At 38.9% G+C, this 20,312-nt stretch overlaps 1 protein-coding gene across 3 annotated transcripts in view; it reads left to right on the top strand.

The window, feature by feature from the left end:
- Nucleotides 1–20,312, top strand: part of LOC110830094 (discoidin domain-containing receptor 2) — a 342,861-nt gene that overhangs the window by 253,680 nt on the left and 68,869 nt on the right. For all 3 annotated transcript variants that reach the window (XM_087351873.1, XM_022064567.2, XM_022064569.2), the window contains one exon: nt 19,337–19,484. In XM_087351873.1, coding sequence (XP_087207999.1) covers nt 19,337–19,484 — 148 coding nt within the window. The remainder of the gene's footprint in view (nt 1–19,336; nt 19,485–20,312) is intronic.

Below are 20,312 nucleotides of genomic sequence, written 5' to 3'. Positions count from 1 at the left end.
TATGATTTCGTCTGATTCTAGAAGTAAAGAGCCTAACATTACTGACCAACTAAGATTTGTAATGGTGAAATATTGTGTTTTATTTGTGGTACGAAATTGAATCCTTAAATATTGTTTGTACGCGTTTTGCCTCCAAAGGTTTAAAATAAAGTGAACCGAACTAAGCCGAAAGCAAGTTGACATTTCTAGTGTCATACTGTGAGTTGTGCAGCGCTTTGTAAATTTTGTAACCCTCCTTCTATTCCAATACAAGCAGTTATTTCAATCTGCAGAGTACCCGTCCATTAATTCTGTCACCATAACAAATTATAAACAGAACGTGGAGAGCCATTGGTCATTTATCCTAAAATTGGGCATGGAAACCGTTGTTAATTGGAAGTTCTCCTGATTCGAGATCAAAATTCAGTTGGATAACCTGAAAAGAAGAGGTCACTTGGAGGATTTAGATGTAGATGGGAGGATAATATGAAAGCAGTTCTTAAAGAATAGTGTTAGCGTGTGTTGGACTTATTTTGCTCAGGATATTTTCTAGCGGTGGGACGTTGTGAACTTGAGGGTCTATAAAATGCAGTGAATTTCTCGGCTATCTGTGTCACTGTTAGATTCTTCAGAAGTACTGTCCTCCATAGAGTTAAATTGTTCTTTATCATCATACTTCTCTACAAAAATGGATGAAAAATAATCTGTTCTGTATCATTTAATTGTTTCTCTCTGATTTTACGTGTACTTTAGTGTCTCCAGTGAACGCGAACTAAGTTTCTGAGGCAATTCTTAATTCTCCCATGATTTTTTACGCAGTAGTTAATGGTTTTCGCTCCAAAAATTATTTCCATGCTAAATTTCAGTGGGGAGGTGCTCTTCCAGTGTGCGTGTAGTAGTAATTAGTAGACAGGGAACGCGTAGGGATGGAGCAGTTTGGAGTAATGGCGCAGATAAGAGGAAGTGGTCTGCGGCTGAGAAGAGAAGGGCGATGTTAAGAGCAGACGTAATGAGAGTTGATGGGAGAAACCAACATGGGGCCAGAATATATTCTGTGTACATTGACCATTAGAAATGTTCGCATCGATAATTTGGGAACACAGAAAGTTGATGCGCTCATCCGTTGCTGTTTCACACATCCGCCCGTCTACCGCGAGCTCGCCAACCTGACGAAGACAACGTTCACTCACTTCCCTTCATTTCTATCTCTCCTTGACCTGAACCTTAACAGTATCCTGCATATCTTTTACAGTCAGCTTCATTCATATGTAACTGATTAATTAGTCTGTAAATTTGGTTTGTTCATATTTTCCTGCAAGGATATTTCTGCAACGATTTAACAATAAATCCGATATCAGCAACAGTTATGAGCAGATTATTTAAACAAACGACGTTTCGGCATTTATAGTAACATTATGAGACATTATTATACAGTAGGCATCACGGAGTTTTCCTCCGGGGGCTTCCCCGGTTTCTCCGTGGCATCCCAACAATTACTCCATTCACACACAGAAGAAGGCAATGGCAAACCACTTCTGGATCATCTGCCAAGAACGTATATGAACAGGTCCCAGTCCGAGAAAAGGATGGAAGGATCCTGTTCATATGGACCTGTCGTCAGACAGAACACTACAAATAAAAAATAATAATAACCTAAATTGGGTACAAATTTTAACGGGTCGCATTCATACAATGTTTTAATACGAAATATTTATTGGGCAGTTACCTGCCTTTTTACGACATACGAAAAGAATTAAATGTAATTTTTCATTATTTTATATTTTTATACGCTTGCAAACATTTTCTGGTTTCATTTCAACGTTTGAAGTTTTACCAATATATTTTTTTTCCACATAAGAAATCATTCCAAATAGAAGTTTATATTTTTCCTTGCATACTGTGAAGTTATTCTGCCCCCCCCCCCCCTGTAGCAAATGAGTACAGATCTTCTTTAATATTATCATGTCGTATTATCTTCACACGAGTTTATCACTAACGTTTAGCTAATCAAGAAACCACTGCCTTTTATAACCCGAATGTTCATACAGCATTTAAAAGAACCAATCACGACACCTTGTTGTTAACCATGTAAGTCCAGTTCACATAGCACTAATTCTTGAAGATTCATTTTAATATTATATTTGCATCTGCGTTTCCTTCACCCAAGTGTGCCAACTGTGACTAGATCTTCAGGTTAATGTATTTTACTATCTCCGCCGTTCATGCTACATAACCCGCGCGTGTCACAGTCTTTGATTTGATAATCCTAACAATATTTTGAGAAGAATGAAATTAATGGGCTCGTTGTTATGAAGTTTTATCCAGTCTCCCGTCATTTCATCGCTGTTGAGTGCAAATGCTAACCTCTTTGTTTAAATCTTGTCAGTCTAATCACAATAAAATTCCTATTAAATATTAAAATATTACTATAATTAACATTTAAATATTTAAAATATATTAAATGATGTTCTCTATCGAAATGTTCGATTTACATTAGTTCATCACTTTTTATTTTAAATATTTAAATGTTAATTATAGTAATATTTTAATATTTAATAGGAATTTTATTGTGATTAGACTGACAAGATTTAAACAAATAAATATTTATCACAATATGACGCAACTTTATCATCTCATGAATGCTAACCTCTTATTAATTCTTATCGCAATAGTTATAACAAAGTCACTTGATATACAAATTTTCCGAAGGAGATTAAATGCTGTTTTTTTTATATATTTTATTTGTATACTTTCTTCTGGCCGTTAATTCCATTTTATTTTAAGCCCATAGAAACAACGACGTACTTTGGGCAGAGTACGTCATCAGCTCCGCCCCCTTTCAGTATTAAGCCTCTTACGGGTGCAATATTGAAATTTGAAAGTTGAAAATAAATAGAAGTGTAGGATTTAAGGTTCTGACGGCGGTGACTTCATCTTCAACTATAAATGTAATTCTTCATATTGATTTATTGAAGCCGTGACGAGTTTTAGCCCAATTTGGTCGCATTTCTAAATGACAGCTCGCATTTAAATGAGACTGCAATTTATTCAGCAAATATGGAAGGTGATAAAATAGTAGACGGTTGTCGAAGCAAATAAACTTTAATGCGTTCTGATGTGTTTTGACGCTTGTGGTATCGTGATGTTTATACTAGGCTTTTTCGCAGATTCCACATTTACCATCCTTTTCTGTTATATTTTATTGCACACTGAATAGTAGAGTTTTATTTAATTATTCAAGTAATGGTGCTTCAGTTAAATAAACTATGAGCATTTTGTCAATACCGTGGTCTATTTATTATGTATTCCGTTAGGATGGCTGGTAATTTCTGTTACACCACTCACATTCACAACACGACACCGAATTCGTATCTTGACCGGATGATTGGTTATCCAGATTGAGGATTTCCGTGTTATTTTTCAGACTCTCCAGGTAATTACCAGGCACCATGACAAACTAGTTCCATATAAGTATATATTTTATATACGTTTATGTACATCCTACCGTTCCATTAAAAGTGGTATAGCTCTAACAGCTTATAAAGCGTCTATTTATGTACAAACCAAGAATCGATAAGTGAATCCACAACACGATTCTACCGATGATATTTATTTATTGTTTATATAACGCAGTATGTAACTCATATTATATTGCTTTCAAAAATAGGATAAATGAGATGATAAAGTTGCGTCATATTGTGATAAATATATATTTGTTTAAATCTTGTCAGTCTAATCACAATAAACACGGCAATACTTCCAGATGGACGTAACTCTTCCACAACTTCATTTCTGGATGATACAAAAACAACAACAAAACATTCACCCACACAAAATCATGTTAAGCACGACGTACATATACAGAACAACTTCGAATACGATATTAAAAATACAATAAAATCTGGAAGAAAACATCATTTGAAATCTGATAAACATCTGACTAAAAGTTGCATTTAAGATATTATATTTAAGTTTTTAAGTTTATATAATTTTATACACCTGAAGATGGTTCTTTTAGAACTGAAACATGTCGTGTAAAAATTGATGATCTAATGCAAATCGAACATTTCGATAGAGAACATCATTTAATATATTTTAAATATTTAAATGTTAATTATAGTAATATTTTAATATTTAATAGGAATTTTATTGTGATTAGACTGACAAGATTTAAACAAATAGGATAAATAATTGTTTGGGAAGGATTTGGAAGGAAGCAATGTTTGTCTGATTATTTATGGTACTGTCTCGGCAATTACCTTGAGCAACTAAAGAAAACCACGTACATCCTCAGTCAGGATAACCGGACTGCGGACTGGTATTTGAACCCTGATGTCTCGAATACGAAGTAGGAGTTCGAACCGTTGATTTTACGCTGAAACTGCTCAAGAAAGCTGAGGTCATGTGGAGCCTAAAGGGACTAGTTTTAGAGATAAACTTGTGAGATATGTTAGAGCTAGAGGTCGATTAGAAAGAATGGATAAGAATAAACATAAGTAGGATTTCAGGTTCTCAAGGCGGTGAGTCCGAAGATGGCTGTCTTCTGCGGTGTAGCCTCTTGTCTGGTAGAAGTTTACCAACGTTTCAGAGGTATTCCTGATAATTAAAGAAACAAGCACTTCCGAAACGTCGGTAAACGTCTACCAGACTACACGGCGCTATAACCCAGAAGACAGCCATGTTTAACTTTGCAGTGGATGCAACTTTACAAAATACAATCGAAATCTGTTAACAGTTTTCGTAAATAAGGGACGTCGACAGTCAGACAGTCAGATACGACCTTCCTATTATGTATTCATTTCATGTATTTCGTACAGTGAACGCATACAGACGAATTCTTATCCATCCTTGTTCGTGGCAGACGTGAGTAACAGCAAGAATGTGACAAAGTGAGACGCACTTTGTGGGGCTTAATGTCCGTGCAATGTGAAGGAATTCCCGTGGTACCTTTCTCAGTAGAGTGGTGAGACCCTGCACTGCGAGTTCAAAGGCATTGTTGAATTCTTCACTCAGGAGGACTTAAAAGTTTTGTGAAAAGGATGTGAAAGAACGGAATAGGGAGACGCGATGTAAGAACGAAGGAGGCTTCCGGAGGAAGGAAAGAAAACATGTCTTGTCCGGAAATACCATGTCAGCAAACATCTCTACAAGATAAACGAAATTAGCGCTTAATAAAACATGAATGGTTTTATTCTGTCAGTTTATAATTAGTAGAATCGTCAGATTATAGAAATATTTAAATGGTTGTCTTCTGGGTCTGATGCGTCGTGTAGTCTGGTAGGGGTTTACCGACGTTTCAGAGGTCCTTGCTGCCTCCATCACCAGGGCGATGATCGATGAATCGTCAGTAAACTTCTACCAGACTACAAGGCGCGATATCCTAGAAGACTCAGCGACGTCAAACCTCAAATACTGCTAGGGATTTTTCATGTTTAAACAAAGTCGTTGAGTGAATTAAGAAACATGATGTACTAACTACCGAAACTGTGTAAAAATATTTCTCTTCATGTTATTTATTAATATTCTAATATTCTGACGTACACAACTTCGTAATAACAAATGTGCAATCATAAAATATAAAACGTATAATTAATAACCCACGGCAATATGAGGGAGACAACTAAACAGTTTCTGTTGTGAATATTTGAAAAGAGTAAAACGAAACGAGTTCCGAAGCTTATCGTAGTCTGACAGAGCAGAACAAAATGACTCGCGTTATAAAAAAAATAAATTGTCCGTTACCGAAGGTAAAATAACTCGGGAAATTACAACTTCTTCGTGTTTCAATAATTTTAAATAAAAATGTGCTATTAACTAATTTAAGAAAATCTCTCGTCCAGTTACTTGTTTTATTTATTCATCTGTTCCCATGGATCTTAACCCTTCTTGAGAAACTAATAGTCAATCAGTTGATCAAAAAATTCCCAGCACCTTATTTAACCTGAATGTTCATTACCGTGTTCACAACAGCCCGCCACTTTCCTGAGCTAGATAAATAAAATCCGAATCTTTACATTGTTTCTGTATTTATTATCCATTTTAATATTATTCTTCCATCTACAGCTAGATCTCACAAGTCATGTTTCCAGACTAAGATTCTGTATGCATTTCGTAATTTTTTCGGTATATTCATTTAATCCCATGTTATCTTGAACAGAGACAACTCGTATCTCCTTCAGGTGCAAATACCTCAACTGAGGCATCCAGAACTCCGTTTTAAATCGGCCACTTGGATTTCTGTAATTGGAACTGTGATAAAACGAGGTCTCTCTCTCTCTTATCTTGACTTTCATTCCACCATTATACCAGATATTTAAGTACTGTCTGCAGGGCGTTTATGGCAAGATTATCTGTGGCGTCGAATGAGATACGAAAGTCATTAACTTTTGAAGATGGCTGTCTTCTGGGTTGTTGTTGCCTTCATCATCGGAGCGATCGCCCTGATGATGGAGGATCTCTGAAACGTCCGTAAACTTCTACCAGACTACACGGCGCAACCACCCAGAAGACGGTCATCTTCAAACTCACCGCAGTGAAAACCTAAAATCCTTCATTAACTTTGCTTTATATCGAAAATTGTCTGACTTTGAACCTCTGAAGGTTTGCCACGGTGGCCTAGCATCCTCTATCACTTCTTGTTCGACATGTCTATTGTAAAAATAGCCGTTTACCAGGGGGTGGAGCATTCATCCCTGCATAGATTAGTAATTCTGTTGCTTTGAGAAAGGTTACTGTGACGTCAGATTTTTCTGAGGTCAGTGGGCGGGATGTCCGGCCCCTGTCCGTCTGCTTGATTTCGTAAGCATGGACTATTCTCTTCCGTTGCTGCGCTGTTATTTGGGAATTCCCGGCTAGCAATTTCTCAGTCTTTTATTTATACGTAGAGGAACGCATTCATTTTCGTGTAAAGTGTCCGTTGTCCGATTTGAACCAATACTAGAACATTTCGGCAAATTTTAGTTGAACTCACCGTTATCAAATTTAGTAGAAATCCGTTCAGTCTGTTTTTATTTGTTCCATGCGTACAGACGGACAGAACTTCGCATGATTACCGAGGTACAAATTTAAAATTTATTTTAAAAATTAACAGCTTTTCTGAGGCCCTTTCTCTGTTCCATGCAACAAACGGGCTGTCTGTTGGGCAAATTCCCGTCGTCGTGTTAAGTAAAGGAAAATGTATGAAGCAACTTTGATAATCGTTATCGTTAGAAGTTCATTAATTAAGCATGTTCACTTCACACACTGATTGCAGATTTACATCGGTTATAACAATGAATAATTCAAATTTCTCATATTTCAAACGTAAGAAACGAGGAGTGTATGTTTGCACCGGGTACTCATAACGAGAAATTTCTCTTTTTGTGTGTCTTCGAAATGATTTGTTTCCCAACAGAATGATAAACCCCTACCTAACCGTTTTCCCTTTCCAGTACTTTTTATGTGAATGGATGGTTGAAGGAGCTCTAATTAATTTTCTGAATTTCTCCTGGGTTACATTTTCAACACATACAGCAGTGAGACGACTGTGGAACTGGGTCTAAGAACCGCGGATTCAGGGTAGCGCAGGGGAGAGGAGAAAACTGTCTTTTAATTAAGACAAGGAGGGTCTACGTTCGTAAGGGTGAGCATGTGACTGAAGTCCCTGCAGTGTCTCGAGGGCAGGAGGGCGGTTTTATGCTGTGCATTTCACCTCTTAGAGGAAGTAAAGTCCCTTCTTCACGATTGAGCGTTCGGGCTGGTTGTGGAGTGGGTGATATTTGCTTACGTTAAGTTTCCTGAGAGTTATGTACGTGCGAGGAGCAGATATATACACGTGCTTCGACGCAATACCCACCCACTGCCAGGCACTACTTGATTTCCGGCATTGCGTTCAAGAGGTCAGTGTTCAGTTTCTCTCTGGGGCTAAAAAAATTGTATGCTTAAGCTGTGAAGAGGTCGACCTATGTGTTGAAGTATCTGGATCAGTTCTCGACAACTTTCGTGAATTGCACATCAGACGAACGTTTGAATGATATCTTAAGACAAGACACGAAATTTCTCCCTAATTATTTTCCTATTGGCAGGGTTGTCGAGGCATCGAGTACGAGGTGCGATCGGAAAGTTTAAAGACTGCGCCTATAAAAACCCGTACACTTATCTCAGGTATTAAATTCATCCATCACCCTCGAAGTAGTTCCCCTGGGAGTGAACACACGATCCCAGCGCCGCTTCCAAGCCTGGAAGCATCCCTGGAAATCTTTCTTTGTCAGCCTGTCAAGCACCATCCGCGATTCTGCCTGAATCTCTTCTATCGTCTCAAATCTCCTTCCCTTTAGCTGAATTTTCATCTTTGGGAAGAGGAAGAAGTCACACGGAGCTTAGAAAGGAAGTTGGGGTCGGTTCTTGCAAGATCTTTGAGCTCCTGACAAACGAGAAGTCGATTCTGCTTCTGGTCCTCAGACAGGAGCCTTGGCACAAACTTGGCTGCGATGCGTCGCATGTGGAGTTCTTCCTTTAGAATCAGCTGACAGGTCCCATAGCCTATCCCAACAATGTCGCACAAGTCGTTGATGGTACGACGTCGATCTTCGTGAATGGCCTGCCGAATCTTCGTAACATTTTCGGGCGTTGTGCTCGAAGATGGTCGTCCAGAACGCTCGTCATCATCGACAGAGGTTCGGCCATTTTTAAAACTTGAATGCCATACAAAAGTTTGTGCACGACCCATTGCGGACTCCCCAAATGCTTGCTTTAGCATTTCATAGGTTTCCGTAGCCGTTTTGGCGAGTCTTTGGCAAAATTTGATGCACACGCCATTCCGAAATCGCAGGAGGGTCTGTGTAATGCACTACCAAAACGCCCGTAACTAAGAAACAAATGCTAATTCGATGATGCCCGCTGGCACACTGATTCACTATGAATGTAGGCCGCACCCCCTAGCGGCAGAAGCTCGTACTACATCCGGTTCGCCCTCTATTGACACAGTCTTGAAACTTTCCGATCGCACCTCGTATAATGTGGGTGGGGAAAGTGTCAAGCTCTGAGAGAGGGAATTTCATAAAAATAACACGGAAATTTAGTATGAATACACGTCCACTTAGAGGTCGATTATGTATTGTGCATTTTAAGGTTTGATCACTGAGGAGACAAAGCGAGAATGTGAAGGGTGTGATAGACGCAGTGGCTAATCTTCTGAAAGTTCCAAAATTACATTTGACGAAAACCCGATAGCTTTAAATTTCACTCAACTGTGAGTCGTGAAGTGGGACGTTCCGAAGTAAGATCTCAGTAACTGCAGTCAAACATGTTTATTACCCACGCAGGCTTGCGTTGTTAAATTCTAGTTTTACGCTTGTCTTGGAATCGAAACTACGAGTAGCAGGAGATAAAGAAGAAGGTTTTGTAACGCTGTAACTTAAAATACTCTTAGATGATGTTGATTTTAGATCTTATAATCTAGAGACTTCTCATTATCTTCATTTTCGTGTATTTCGTTGTGCGTTTTAAGCAGTGAGGAACGTAAAATATTAATACTGATTTCAAAGAATATTACTTATTAATTTAAAAATAAGATTAGGGGTGCATTTCAGAATGTATTTCGTCTGTAAGTAAACTTGGATTTTTTTAATAATAAAAGGAGATGTAACTCTTTCATATATATAGGTAACAACGCCGTTGGCATTCTTCGACAATTTTAAAAATATCTCACTTTTATAGTCAATGGCTGATAGCAGTCTATCCATAACTGGTTTGCTATTTGATGTGTTCACGGCGTTGTTATTCTGGGTTTTGCCGTCATGTAGACACGTCGTAGGATGCCGACGTTTCGGAGAAACATACCGTCTCCATCTTCAGGGCTGAAACGGCATTACATATGATGACCTGCACTGGAAACGTTCTGTGCTTTTGACACGTGTTCTCCACGAGAATCTGGAGGTGTGACCTGACAAAATGACGTATCTGAGGACACTGTAATACCAACTGGTGAAGCCCGCTGCGTTTATATGTGAAAGTGATGGATGCGTTTGGAGCAGCGGCGAAATGACTAAGTGGGGCTGGAAAGGATGTACCCCGAAGAAATCCCCCCACACGTCATGGATTTGTCCGCCGTTTATTAAAGTGGTTTGGCTTCTTGCGAGTAGATGGAGTGCCTTCGCACACTGTTATGGTGAAGTTCTGTTAAGTTGGATATGCGTATTTCTTTATGGAGAGAGACAATTTAATTTTATTCCTTTTTTTAACTGTCCTGAACTCAATGTGGATGCATACGAAGTCATATGATGTTGATATAAATGTTCACAAATCAATGTTTAACATTTATTTTAACTTACGAGAATCATAGGGTGGTTAAAATAAAGATTACGATTTCGGCTTTACACTTGTGACTGAGATGAGAAATACATACAGAAACTGGGAAGGCGAGATAAAATTTGGAGAGCTAGGCGCAGGGAGATCGTATTAAACTTTATTTTATATAAGTGGTGAAATCTTGTGAACACGGTACTAAAATTTTAGGTTCTATTATAAATGGGAATTTTTTTGACTAGCTAAGCAACTGTCAGATTCTAGAGTAGACATCTGCTTCAACTAACCAAAACAATCACGAATTTTCAAGTCGTAGTACTAAAAGGCAGTTTATCAGTTTATTGTTATCGTCTGTATTGCAACGCCATACAGTCTTGTAGATTCTTGTGGATTGAAGAAGACAATAGGTTTCTCAGGAAAAAAAACTGAAAATCACCTACTCAACTGTACGGCTTCACAAGCCAGAAAACCACAATCGACTTATTCACCGCCGTTTGAACCACAAATATCGAATTACAGTACTTAAGATTAAAGTCTCTCTGCACGCCATGACGGTGTTGGAGGGATAAGTAGATAAGGCACCTCCTTGTTTTGGCCTGGACACTAGATGGGGTTGATTGATCAGCGCTTAACTCCCCGGTAAACGCTGGACCAGTTTCTGGGCGAGCCCCAGAGCCGGTGTGGCCTCTGCCGAGGTTCGAACTCAGTTTGTGCAGTCTGTACTCAGATACTACACTAACTGAGCTACCGCTCTAATTTCGGTAGAAGCTTAAAACGTGTATAAAGTATCTTAATAGAGATATATGACTCTGGAAGACTTCCTCAGGGGCTGAGGCAAGTCGCCCGCCGCAAGGCAGCGATGTATTTGTTCGCTACGTACGGAGGCGCTGGAACAGGGGATTCTAACATAAACAGACTGCAGCACAACGTTATAGATTTTGCAATTTCGGTGGCTGCACCGTACAGCTCGGTCAGCTGAACACTTGCACACGCACACAGCGCTCCATGAAGCCGGCCTTAACTTACAAAAACTTTGTGGTAGTCGCGATAATGGTTGTAGTTGGGCAATTTGCATTGATATCGGGGAAGACTGTTACTTTAAGGTGAAGATTAAGGGAAGGCTATGTGGTTGTACCAGTAATTACACCCTTCTGCAGCAATGATGTCTAGTGCAAAGTTCGTACTCTTGTAGTCCAAGAGGCACTTACTGGACCCTAAAGCATGCTTTCGTAATTTGAGGTGACCTGCGTAGAAAGGAACCATTATGTCATCTTTCTGGGACACCTGTGTTCTGTTTCACTATTCCTTCCGACCACGAAATCTTTCAGTTTAAAGTTAAACTGAAAGATTTCGTATTTGTTCAAGCTTTGGTCCAGAACAGTGTTTGTTGGTGAGGAATGCAGAAGTTTCGTAGAGTTACTTGCTGCCTCAATCATCGGATCAATTTCGATCAATTTCTACCAGACTACACGGTGCATTATCTCAGAAGACAGTTATTTCTAGATGTAGATAAAAATATTAGTTACGTATTATCGTCATGTATAAATAAATAATAACGAAACTCGAGGCTGTTGGTTTGACATACAAGACTCAGGCCATTGAGTCGCCGTGTTTCTGGCTTTTGTTTTATTGGTAGTTCGTGTTTCAGAAATGGGTGTCAGCTGTTCCAAAGCGTCTCTCTTCCTTCAGTGTTCTTGTATCAATCATTCTAGAACTATACAAACGAAATGTGTGCATCGAGTTAGTGCCGTTTTTCGTGATTATACATTGAAATGCTTTAAAATGCTTTGCTTTTACGTAAATTGCTTTAATGTCGTATTGTCAAACTGTATTTTAACCATCAACTGTCCTGAAGTTCAGTAGGGTAATAGCATTAAAAGAAATGGTACATTTTCACATACATTTCTTTAGGGATAAATGTGTCGCTCTTCTAGGAAGCGAGGTTTGTAAGACATTAGTCACGTCCCTGGAGGCCCTGTCATTCAAGTTACTTTGTGTGGGAATTACTCGTATTTTCCCATTTCACGTTTGAAAATCACGCTGCTTTATGAGTGTCTAAGTGTATGTACAGTCTGAAATCTATCCGGTATATTCCACAAGATGTAGAATCTACATTACTCGTAAATTAAACAGATCCAATATGACGTTCTACAAAACGTAACTGTATCTGCTTTTAGGAGGACAACGCATGCATATAAAAAGAACCAGTAAGATTCATGTTCACATGACGGTGAGCCTGAAGGTGGCCATCTTCTGGGATGTTACGTCGTGTAGTCTGGTAAAATTTTACTGACTTTTCAAAGGCGCCTTTCTTATTGGTGATGGAGGCAGGAAGTACCTCAATAAAGTAGGTAAACTTCTGCAAGACCACACGACGCAACATCTGAGAAGGCAGTTATCTTCAAAGATTGTCGTAATTTCAAATGTTTGTGTTTTCCCAAATCAATGCTGTGACTAATCAGATGTTTGTCTGTATACAAGAACTGTGATGGGACGTGTCGTATATCCACATATTCTCGAATTTGTAATAAAAATTGTTTCGTGCAGCAGTGTGTAATTAAAATGTCGGCTTGTTGAACATTAAGATCCGCTTTTGACAGAAATCTGTGGTGGTTTTTTAGACTTTGCGCAGAAACATTGGACGAGAGGAGATGTGGACGGATGTGCAGCAGATGACAGGGGGGAGGGGTAGTTTTTATAATGTATGCGCACATATGTTCAGTTTAGTGGCGTATAAAAAGAGACAACTACGTAGTAGAGATATGACAGAGATTGGGCCTTAATACAGTACCCGTTTCCAGTCGATGGAAAGTTCTACAGTGTGCAGACATGCGACGGAATGACCCGTCTGCCATGACATTTCAAACAAATCCATCTTGCTTCTAACCGTACCACCCCCCACATGGGATGATGTAGGCAGTCGTCATGAGATGGCTGTTTAATGAACGAATTGTCCCGACGACACGTGAAATATTGGTTTTTACAAAAGTACGTACACATGATTTATTATTCAGTGAGTACTTTAGTGTCCGAGGCTTTCATTCTGCTTTGAACTCGGTTTATCAATATGTCCGATTCCAGAACACCCATCGATACAGAGGCTGTCATTTTGATTGAGGTAACTCTGTGGTTTAGATTGAAAGACCCAAATGGGATCATTATAATATTCATTTCTATTACAACATCAAACATTACTGACAGCACTGAAGCAGTTTGCTGGCACATTTGTGGCCTATGGTTGTTCTGCTGGTGTTGGACGTTCCTGAGGTCTATTCAATTTACACGATGTTTCGAACGTTGCTTCTGCTTCCATCTTCAGGTGAATGATTGTCATTGTACTGACAAATTATTATTGTTGGTTTTATTTTTAATATTAAGTGTGATGATTTCAAAGAAACAGAGGCCTTTAAATACCAGAATGTTAGTTCCAGAGGACTATTGTTAACGTATTGGCTACCGAGGAGGTTTTGAAACGTTTTGTGTATCTCGGCTTACAGATTTATACCGCGATTTGAAGTAAGCATACTGCTGACGGATAAATGTGTAGGAAAATAGAAGTGTGAGCATTCTTATAACACTTTTACAGTTTGCTGAATGAAACTAAGTGTTCGAATTAATTTTACTATTCTTGTGCGTTCAACAAGTTCAGGCTATGCTGAAATTGGAATATAATTCTTTACTGTTCCGAGTTTATTGAGCGTTTGAGTGAAAACTTTATAAAAAGAGCCAATATTGAGCTTTCGTGTATTTTTACTTAATTCCCCGTTATTGTTGCTACATTCAAGTGCGCCAACGGTTAACAAATTTTGATCATATCTGTTCCCAAATCATCCCTCTCACCAAAATAATATTTGAATGTACTAAAAACGTTATGATTTTGTATTAGACCTTGAAAACTCTGCCCTTCAGCTAAATTAATTTATAATCGGCTTATAGAATCAAAATAGGAGACCAATGCAGTGAATAATCTACCCTTCATCTGAGTGGGAATATTGGCCACATGTATTAAAGTGATCGCTATATTCCAATAGGCGTACTTTATCTTTTGACAGATTTCAAACCATTAGATCGACACCATTAATCGATATTGAAGTACGCAAGCTTTAATTCGGTATAGTTACGAGTATGACATATTCCCTCCTCCCTGAGTCGATCAGAAAAAACCTTGTTATCGAAACCGTGTTTACGTACAAAATGAATGCATCCCTTTCCGGTTTACTAAAAATCATCGATGTACATTTCCTTCAACATCAGACTTCTTACGTCAGTGTTCCCGCTATATGAAATGATTTAATAAAACGATTCTTAAAATTATTCATTGTCAGGACTTTTCCCATCGTCTGTTCTTTAAAACCACGACGTTTCGGAAGCTAGTTCTGTTTCCGTCTTCAGGTTAGAGGTACCTACTCTGTTGGGTCCCTTAGATAGAACTAGTCTCTGTCACGTCGTGGTTTTAAAGAACGGACGATGGAAAAACGTCCTCACAATGAATACTTATAAGTGTAAACTACTGTCGTCAAAACCGTTTACAATTGAATTATTTTCGTTTAAAATTATTCATTGTCAGGACTTTTTCCATCGTCTGTTCTTTAAAACCACGACGTTTCGGAAGCTAGTTCTGTTTCTGTCTTCAGGTTAGAGGTACCTACTCTGTTGGGTCCCTTAGATAGAGCTAGTCTCTGTCACGTCGTGGTTTTAAAGAACGGACGATGGAAAAACGTCCTCACAATGAATACTTATAAGTGTAAACTACTGTCGTCAAAACCGTTTACAATTGAATTACTTTCGTTTAAAATTATTCATTGTCAGGACTTTTTCCATCGTCTGTTCTTTAAAACCACGACGTTTCGGAAGCTATTTCTGTTTCTGTCCTCAGGTTAGAGGTACCTACTCTGTTGGGTCCCTTAGATAGAGCTAGTCTCTGTCACGTCGTGGTTTTAAAGAACGGACGATGGAAAAACGTCTTCACAATGAATACTTATAAGTGTAAACTACTGTCGTCAAAACCGTTTACAATTGAATTACTTTCGTTTAAAATTATTCATTGTCAGGACTTTTTCCATCGTCTGTTCTTTAAAACCACGACGTTTCGGAAGCTATTTCTGTTTCCGTCCTCAGGTTAGAGGTACCTACTCTGTTGGGTCCCTTAGATAGAGCTAGTCTCTGTCACGTCGTGGTTTTAAAGAACGGACGATGGAAAAACGTCCTCACAATGAATACTTATAAGTGTAAACTACTGTCGTCAAAACCGTTTACAATTGAATTACTTTCGTTTAAAATTATTCATTGTCAGGACTTTTCCCATCGTCTGTTCTAAGGGACCCAACAGAGTAGGTACCTCTCACCTGAAGACGGAGACAGAACCAGCCTCCGAAACGTCGTGGTTTTAGAGAACAGACGAAGAAGTTTTAATTTTAAGTATAAACTACTCTTTAGAATTGAAAAACGATTCTTGTATAATACTACTGGAATTGAATTATAAAAATTTAGTAAGGAGTGTTTAGATTTATTGACATACATTCCAATTTTATATAGCTATTTTCCGCGGGATTTTCCACTTCAACATAAATATGCTGTGTTTTATTTCATCCACAGCATGCAGTCTCAGCTGTTCTTCGTGCGCGGCTTCAGAAATCTGCCCTGTCTTTCTTTTCTTTTCTTTTTCTGTAATAGAAATCTTGGTATAAAGAATTCAATCCAGGAACTCGGCCAGATGCTGCCAAGCGTTCGTTTGTAAGGGCAGGGTGGGTAACTAAAATGGAACGAAGGGGACTAGAAAACATTCCTGCAAGTTGCCGTCATCGTAATGTCTGCTGTTGTATCATTCTTCCTTCTTTTCTTTTTTTCGTCGTCCTAACGAATAAGGGTCACCATAATCCGTATTTATACGTACGTACTTATCCTGTGCTTCTTATTCCTAAGAGACCTTAACTGTAAGGAATGGGTTGTACTAAAACGTCTAAAATTGCAAATGGGGCTTTTTTTATATTATTGATCTTACGTATATGCTAGGGTCGTACCACATGTTCGTGCTGTATGGATTCTGTTTCGTTCCTTATCGATGTTTGTTACGGTGCGTTACAGCCCCGTAATGGAAAGTGAATAATTGGCAACGGATTTTATGAGTCTGCACGAGTGTATTACAGTCCAAGTGGCTAAGAATTTTAATTTTGTTTCGTACAGCTGTATGTGACCGTCCAAATTGATTTCCAGAAAGTTCTGGATTCCACGCCTGAAAATCCGCCTAAGAAAATACACGCTGCGCCTTTGATCAAATTTTAAGTGAGATTACTACGGAATTATTAAAATTACCAAATTAAATCTCTTAATTACGGAGATGTTTGGAAAAAATTCTCTAAATGATTCTGTTTTATTCTCACGTCGATACCAAATGTGAATTTTTTTTACTTCAGACGTCGATAAAAACGTACTATAATTTATACTGAATCGATAAATACTTATCGAAATTTGCAGGTTTAGATAATTAAATTGTAGCATCGACAAACCATCACTGAAACTGTTATTATTCAGCAAATTTTTTAAGTCTAAGAGAACAGACATGATTCTGTGATTAAATCAAAGTCGGTTTTGATTTGTGTCTATACGACGATAACATCATCATTATTAACGACGCCATCTTAGTATCAGCTACGACCCTAGATTTCTCATTTATTTTCCGTCGAAAATATGAAATAATCGAAGTACCCTCATAATGGTATTATATATTTACTTACAGACACTTCGCACTGACCAATTTTATATTCCGAGATTCAAAAATAGAATATATTTTAACTGTGTAAGGACATGGTACATATTAAATATCTTAATTCTAATAATATATGGAGTGAAGTGATAGAATTTGGAGTAGGTGTTAGTAAGGAAAACTAGGGTTGTTTAAATTTACAGACTTGCCCGTCGGAGCCACGTTGGCTGCAATGCAAAGGACCTAGCGCGTGCCTGATATACAGAACAATACATCACATTAAATACGAAACCTCTCGAGAACAATAAAAATATAACATAGAGTGAGGGGAATAAAAGCTGAGACCTCGGGACAGAATTGTCGGTGCGTGGCAGAGGAAATCTGCTTTATCCAAAATACAGTTTGTTCACAGATTCTTTACGAGTATGCGACAGTTTGTGTCAGAGAGCTAAAGTACGCAGAAATTTCAGTGAGTTTTTCTTGGAGTTATAAAGGAATAATTTTAGTGATTCGTACATCATCACAGTCACAGTTCAGACGTCGCCACTTAATGTAAGGGTTTAGAAGCATCTGTCACTATGTAGATAAGACATTTTGATTGTCTGCAGCAAATCCAGCGAGTTATCACAAGCGATGTCGAAACTGAACACTTCTTTTAGGAAGATCAGAAACCGGTGTCTAAATTTCACATTTTTAAATTGTGAACTGTGTCCCTGTTACATAATACACTATTTTACTACGAGGCTCGTCCACAAAGTAAGTTCCCCTGGGGCCGTTTACAGAAACAAAACACAATTTCATGGAAATATTTATTGCAACAGATACAGCAAGTGTCCAGCTATTTTTCAACATATTCGCCACCGGAATTGAGACGTTTGTCATACCGTGGGACCAACTTTTGAATACCTGTGTCGTAGAAGTCTGCCGCCTGGGATTGGAACCACTGTGTGATAACCATCTCCGCCTCTCTGTCATTCTCAAAACGCTGACGCTGACCGGACAGGAATTTCTTGAGGTGTAGGAAAAGATGGAAATCACTGGGAGCGAGGTCCGGGCTGTAGGGTGAATGATTAAACACCTCCCAGCTGAACTCCTGCAGGAGACTTGCTGTTCGTCGAGCCGTGTGCGGCCTAGCGTTATCACTGACCGCAGTTCACAGTCGGCGGGAGCTGGAATAAGAACTTCCATCTTCAACAGCTGCAACGATGCTACTGTGAGAACGCGGGAAGTACCGTTAGTGCATGCGCCATGCTACGTCATTGCTCTATCACGTACGCACAGTCGCTTCGCGCAATATAAGGTTTGCTAGCTGTGGGACGAGTGGGAAACTTACTTTGTGGACGTTCCTCGTATAACAAATATCACCTCCTTAACCCCACTATCAAATAAGAAGTAAAATTAGATAAATTTTGGACGCGGCAGGTTTGAAGACCCAGAGGCGAGTAGGATAGCATAGAAGACAGAAAGAAACAGGAGACTGCAGGAGTTGAAGCAGCCACTAAAAGGGACGAGATAATTGAGACACATACACAAAAGGGTTGAAAAGAATGGCGTTGGTTCAATATTGTAATTAATTTATGTGGTATCCCACCCCTTTTGGACCACCCTTATAGTGCCCCGCTTTAGATACTTCTTTTGTTTCAGTTTCCTATTGCTTACGTAGGACATGTCAAGGGGTGTGGTGATATCAATTGTTCCGCATGAACTAGCGTCACTGAAGATGACAAGTACGCTCTTGAAATTTTCTGAAAGAATACAATAGAAGTGGACCGTATTTCAATTCTTAGTTCTAATGTATGTGGTACCGATATTGCACTAACTCTTACGAATGGTTTTGGAAGTGGAAAACAGTGAGGATATTTAACACCTGTGCCAGCAGAGCACGGGATATCTTTCAGCTACGCTCGTTCACCGCGTTTCCTAATTCTAACGGCACATCTACCGTTTAACCTTACTTAATTTTGGCTAAAAATAGGAGTTTTTGTGCGTAAAAATCACAGTACTTCAGCTATCTAAGTCAGGAACCCTGCCAGACTCGCGAAAATACTTTGTTATTTCTGGTAGCATTGAATACAGATCGATCCTCAAGTGGTGGAGTCTTCCCACAAAAATAATATATAGTCGGAAATGTAGGTGGAACCTTTCCAAGATTATGTACAAAAGGAAAACCGCGGTGCTAAAATTCGCGGTTAGTCACGGATTGCTGTGTTCAGTGATCATAAAAGCGATTAAGGACAGTCTGGCAGGGCCCCGTTTGGAACTTTTCTCTGTAACCGTCAACAAATATCATCCCCCAAGATGACGGATTGTAACGGCTGACGATGTAATTTGATTGTGGTGAGGTCAGTGACATTTGACGTCTCTTTGCAGATTCTGAGCGGCAACAGCGACACAGCGACCGTGGTGAGTCACCGTCTGATGCCCCCTGTTTACGTGAGCAAGGTCAGAGTGCTGCCCTACAGCGTGCATCGCCGTACAGTCTGTCTCCGGGTGGAACTTCGAGGTTGTCTGGCCGAGGGTGAGTTGACTCTCCAAGTGTTTTCCTTGACGCTCGAGTCAAGGTTGTTTATAGTTACTAGGCCGATACTCATGACAGTTGCGCAGAATCTGTACAGGTGCGAACATGGCGTATTAACGATCAGAGCGTGTGTTCGTGCTCGAATAATATCGAAATAATTACCTGCTCTTCCCGAAGCATTTAGTCGTGAGAAATGTACAAAACATCGTAGTCAGAAACCGTGAAGAGAAAGTATCACTTGAGAGACTTTGATAGGCAATTAGTGTCTTCTGAACAGGCTCGCTTTTCCATGGCGTTAGTTGACCTCATTCATTCCTTCCTACATAAAATATTCTCACACGTAATACAGAATTTTAGTGACAGTTTTCCTGAATTGTTACTCGGTATAGCGATGGTCATAATATTGCACACTTTTTTTAAAACAGCTGCTGGATTCAGACTAGTGATTGATGAACAAAGCGTAATTGAATTACAAATGTACTGGCAAAGATTTACGAAACTTCTTGTTGTGTGGAAAACAAACACAAAAATTAGAAATTTACTAACTTTTTACGTATAAATATATGGCAATTAGAACAAATTGATAAAGCACAATATCAATCTACGAGGTTGTAGAGCATTCTACATTTATTATTCTTCCTTAATATAAATTCAAAATTGCTGAATTATTTTTTATTTCAAAACCAAGTCCTATTACTCTCTGTAATTCTTCAAGTGTCTAATACCATCTCAATTAAAATTGGTCTGATGTTCAAGATTTAGTTATGCTAATGAACAAAAATCAGTGCATTCCATTGAACAATCTGTGCGAACAGAATCCTGCTATGT

The sequence above is a fragment of the Zootermopsis nevadensis genome, unplaced genomic scaffold (genome assembly GCF_977971745.1).
Source record: "Zootermopsis nevadensis isolate Lab colony 2312 unplaced genomic scaffold, Znev_1.0 Znev_ptg000020l, whole genome shotgun sequence".
Classification (NCBI taxonomy): Eukaryota; Metazoa; Arthropoda; class Insecta; order Blattodea; family Termopsidae; genus Zootermopsis; species Zootermopsis nevadensis.
Note: the sequence above shows the minus strand (reverse complement) of the source record. Positions and strands in the feature narration are given on the sequence as shown.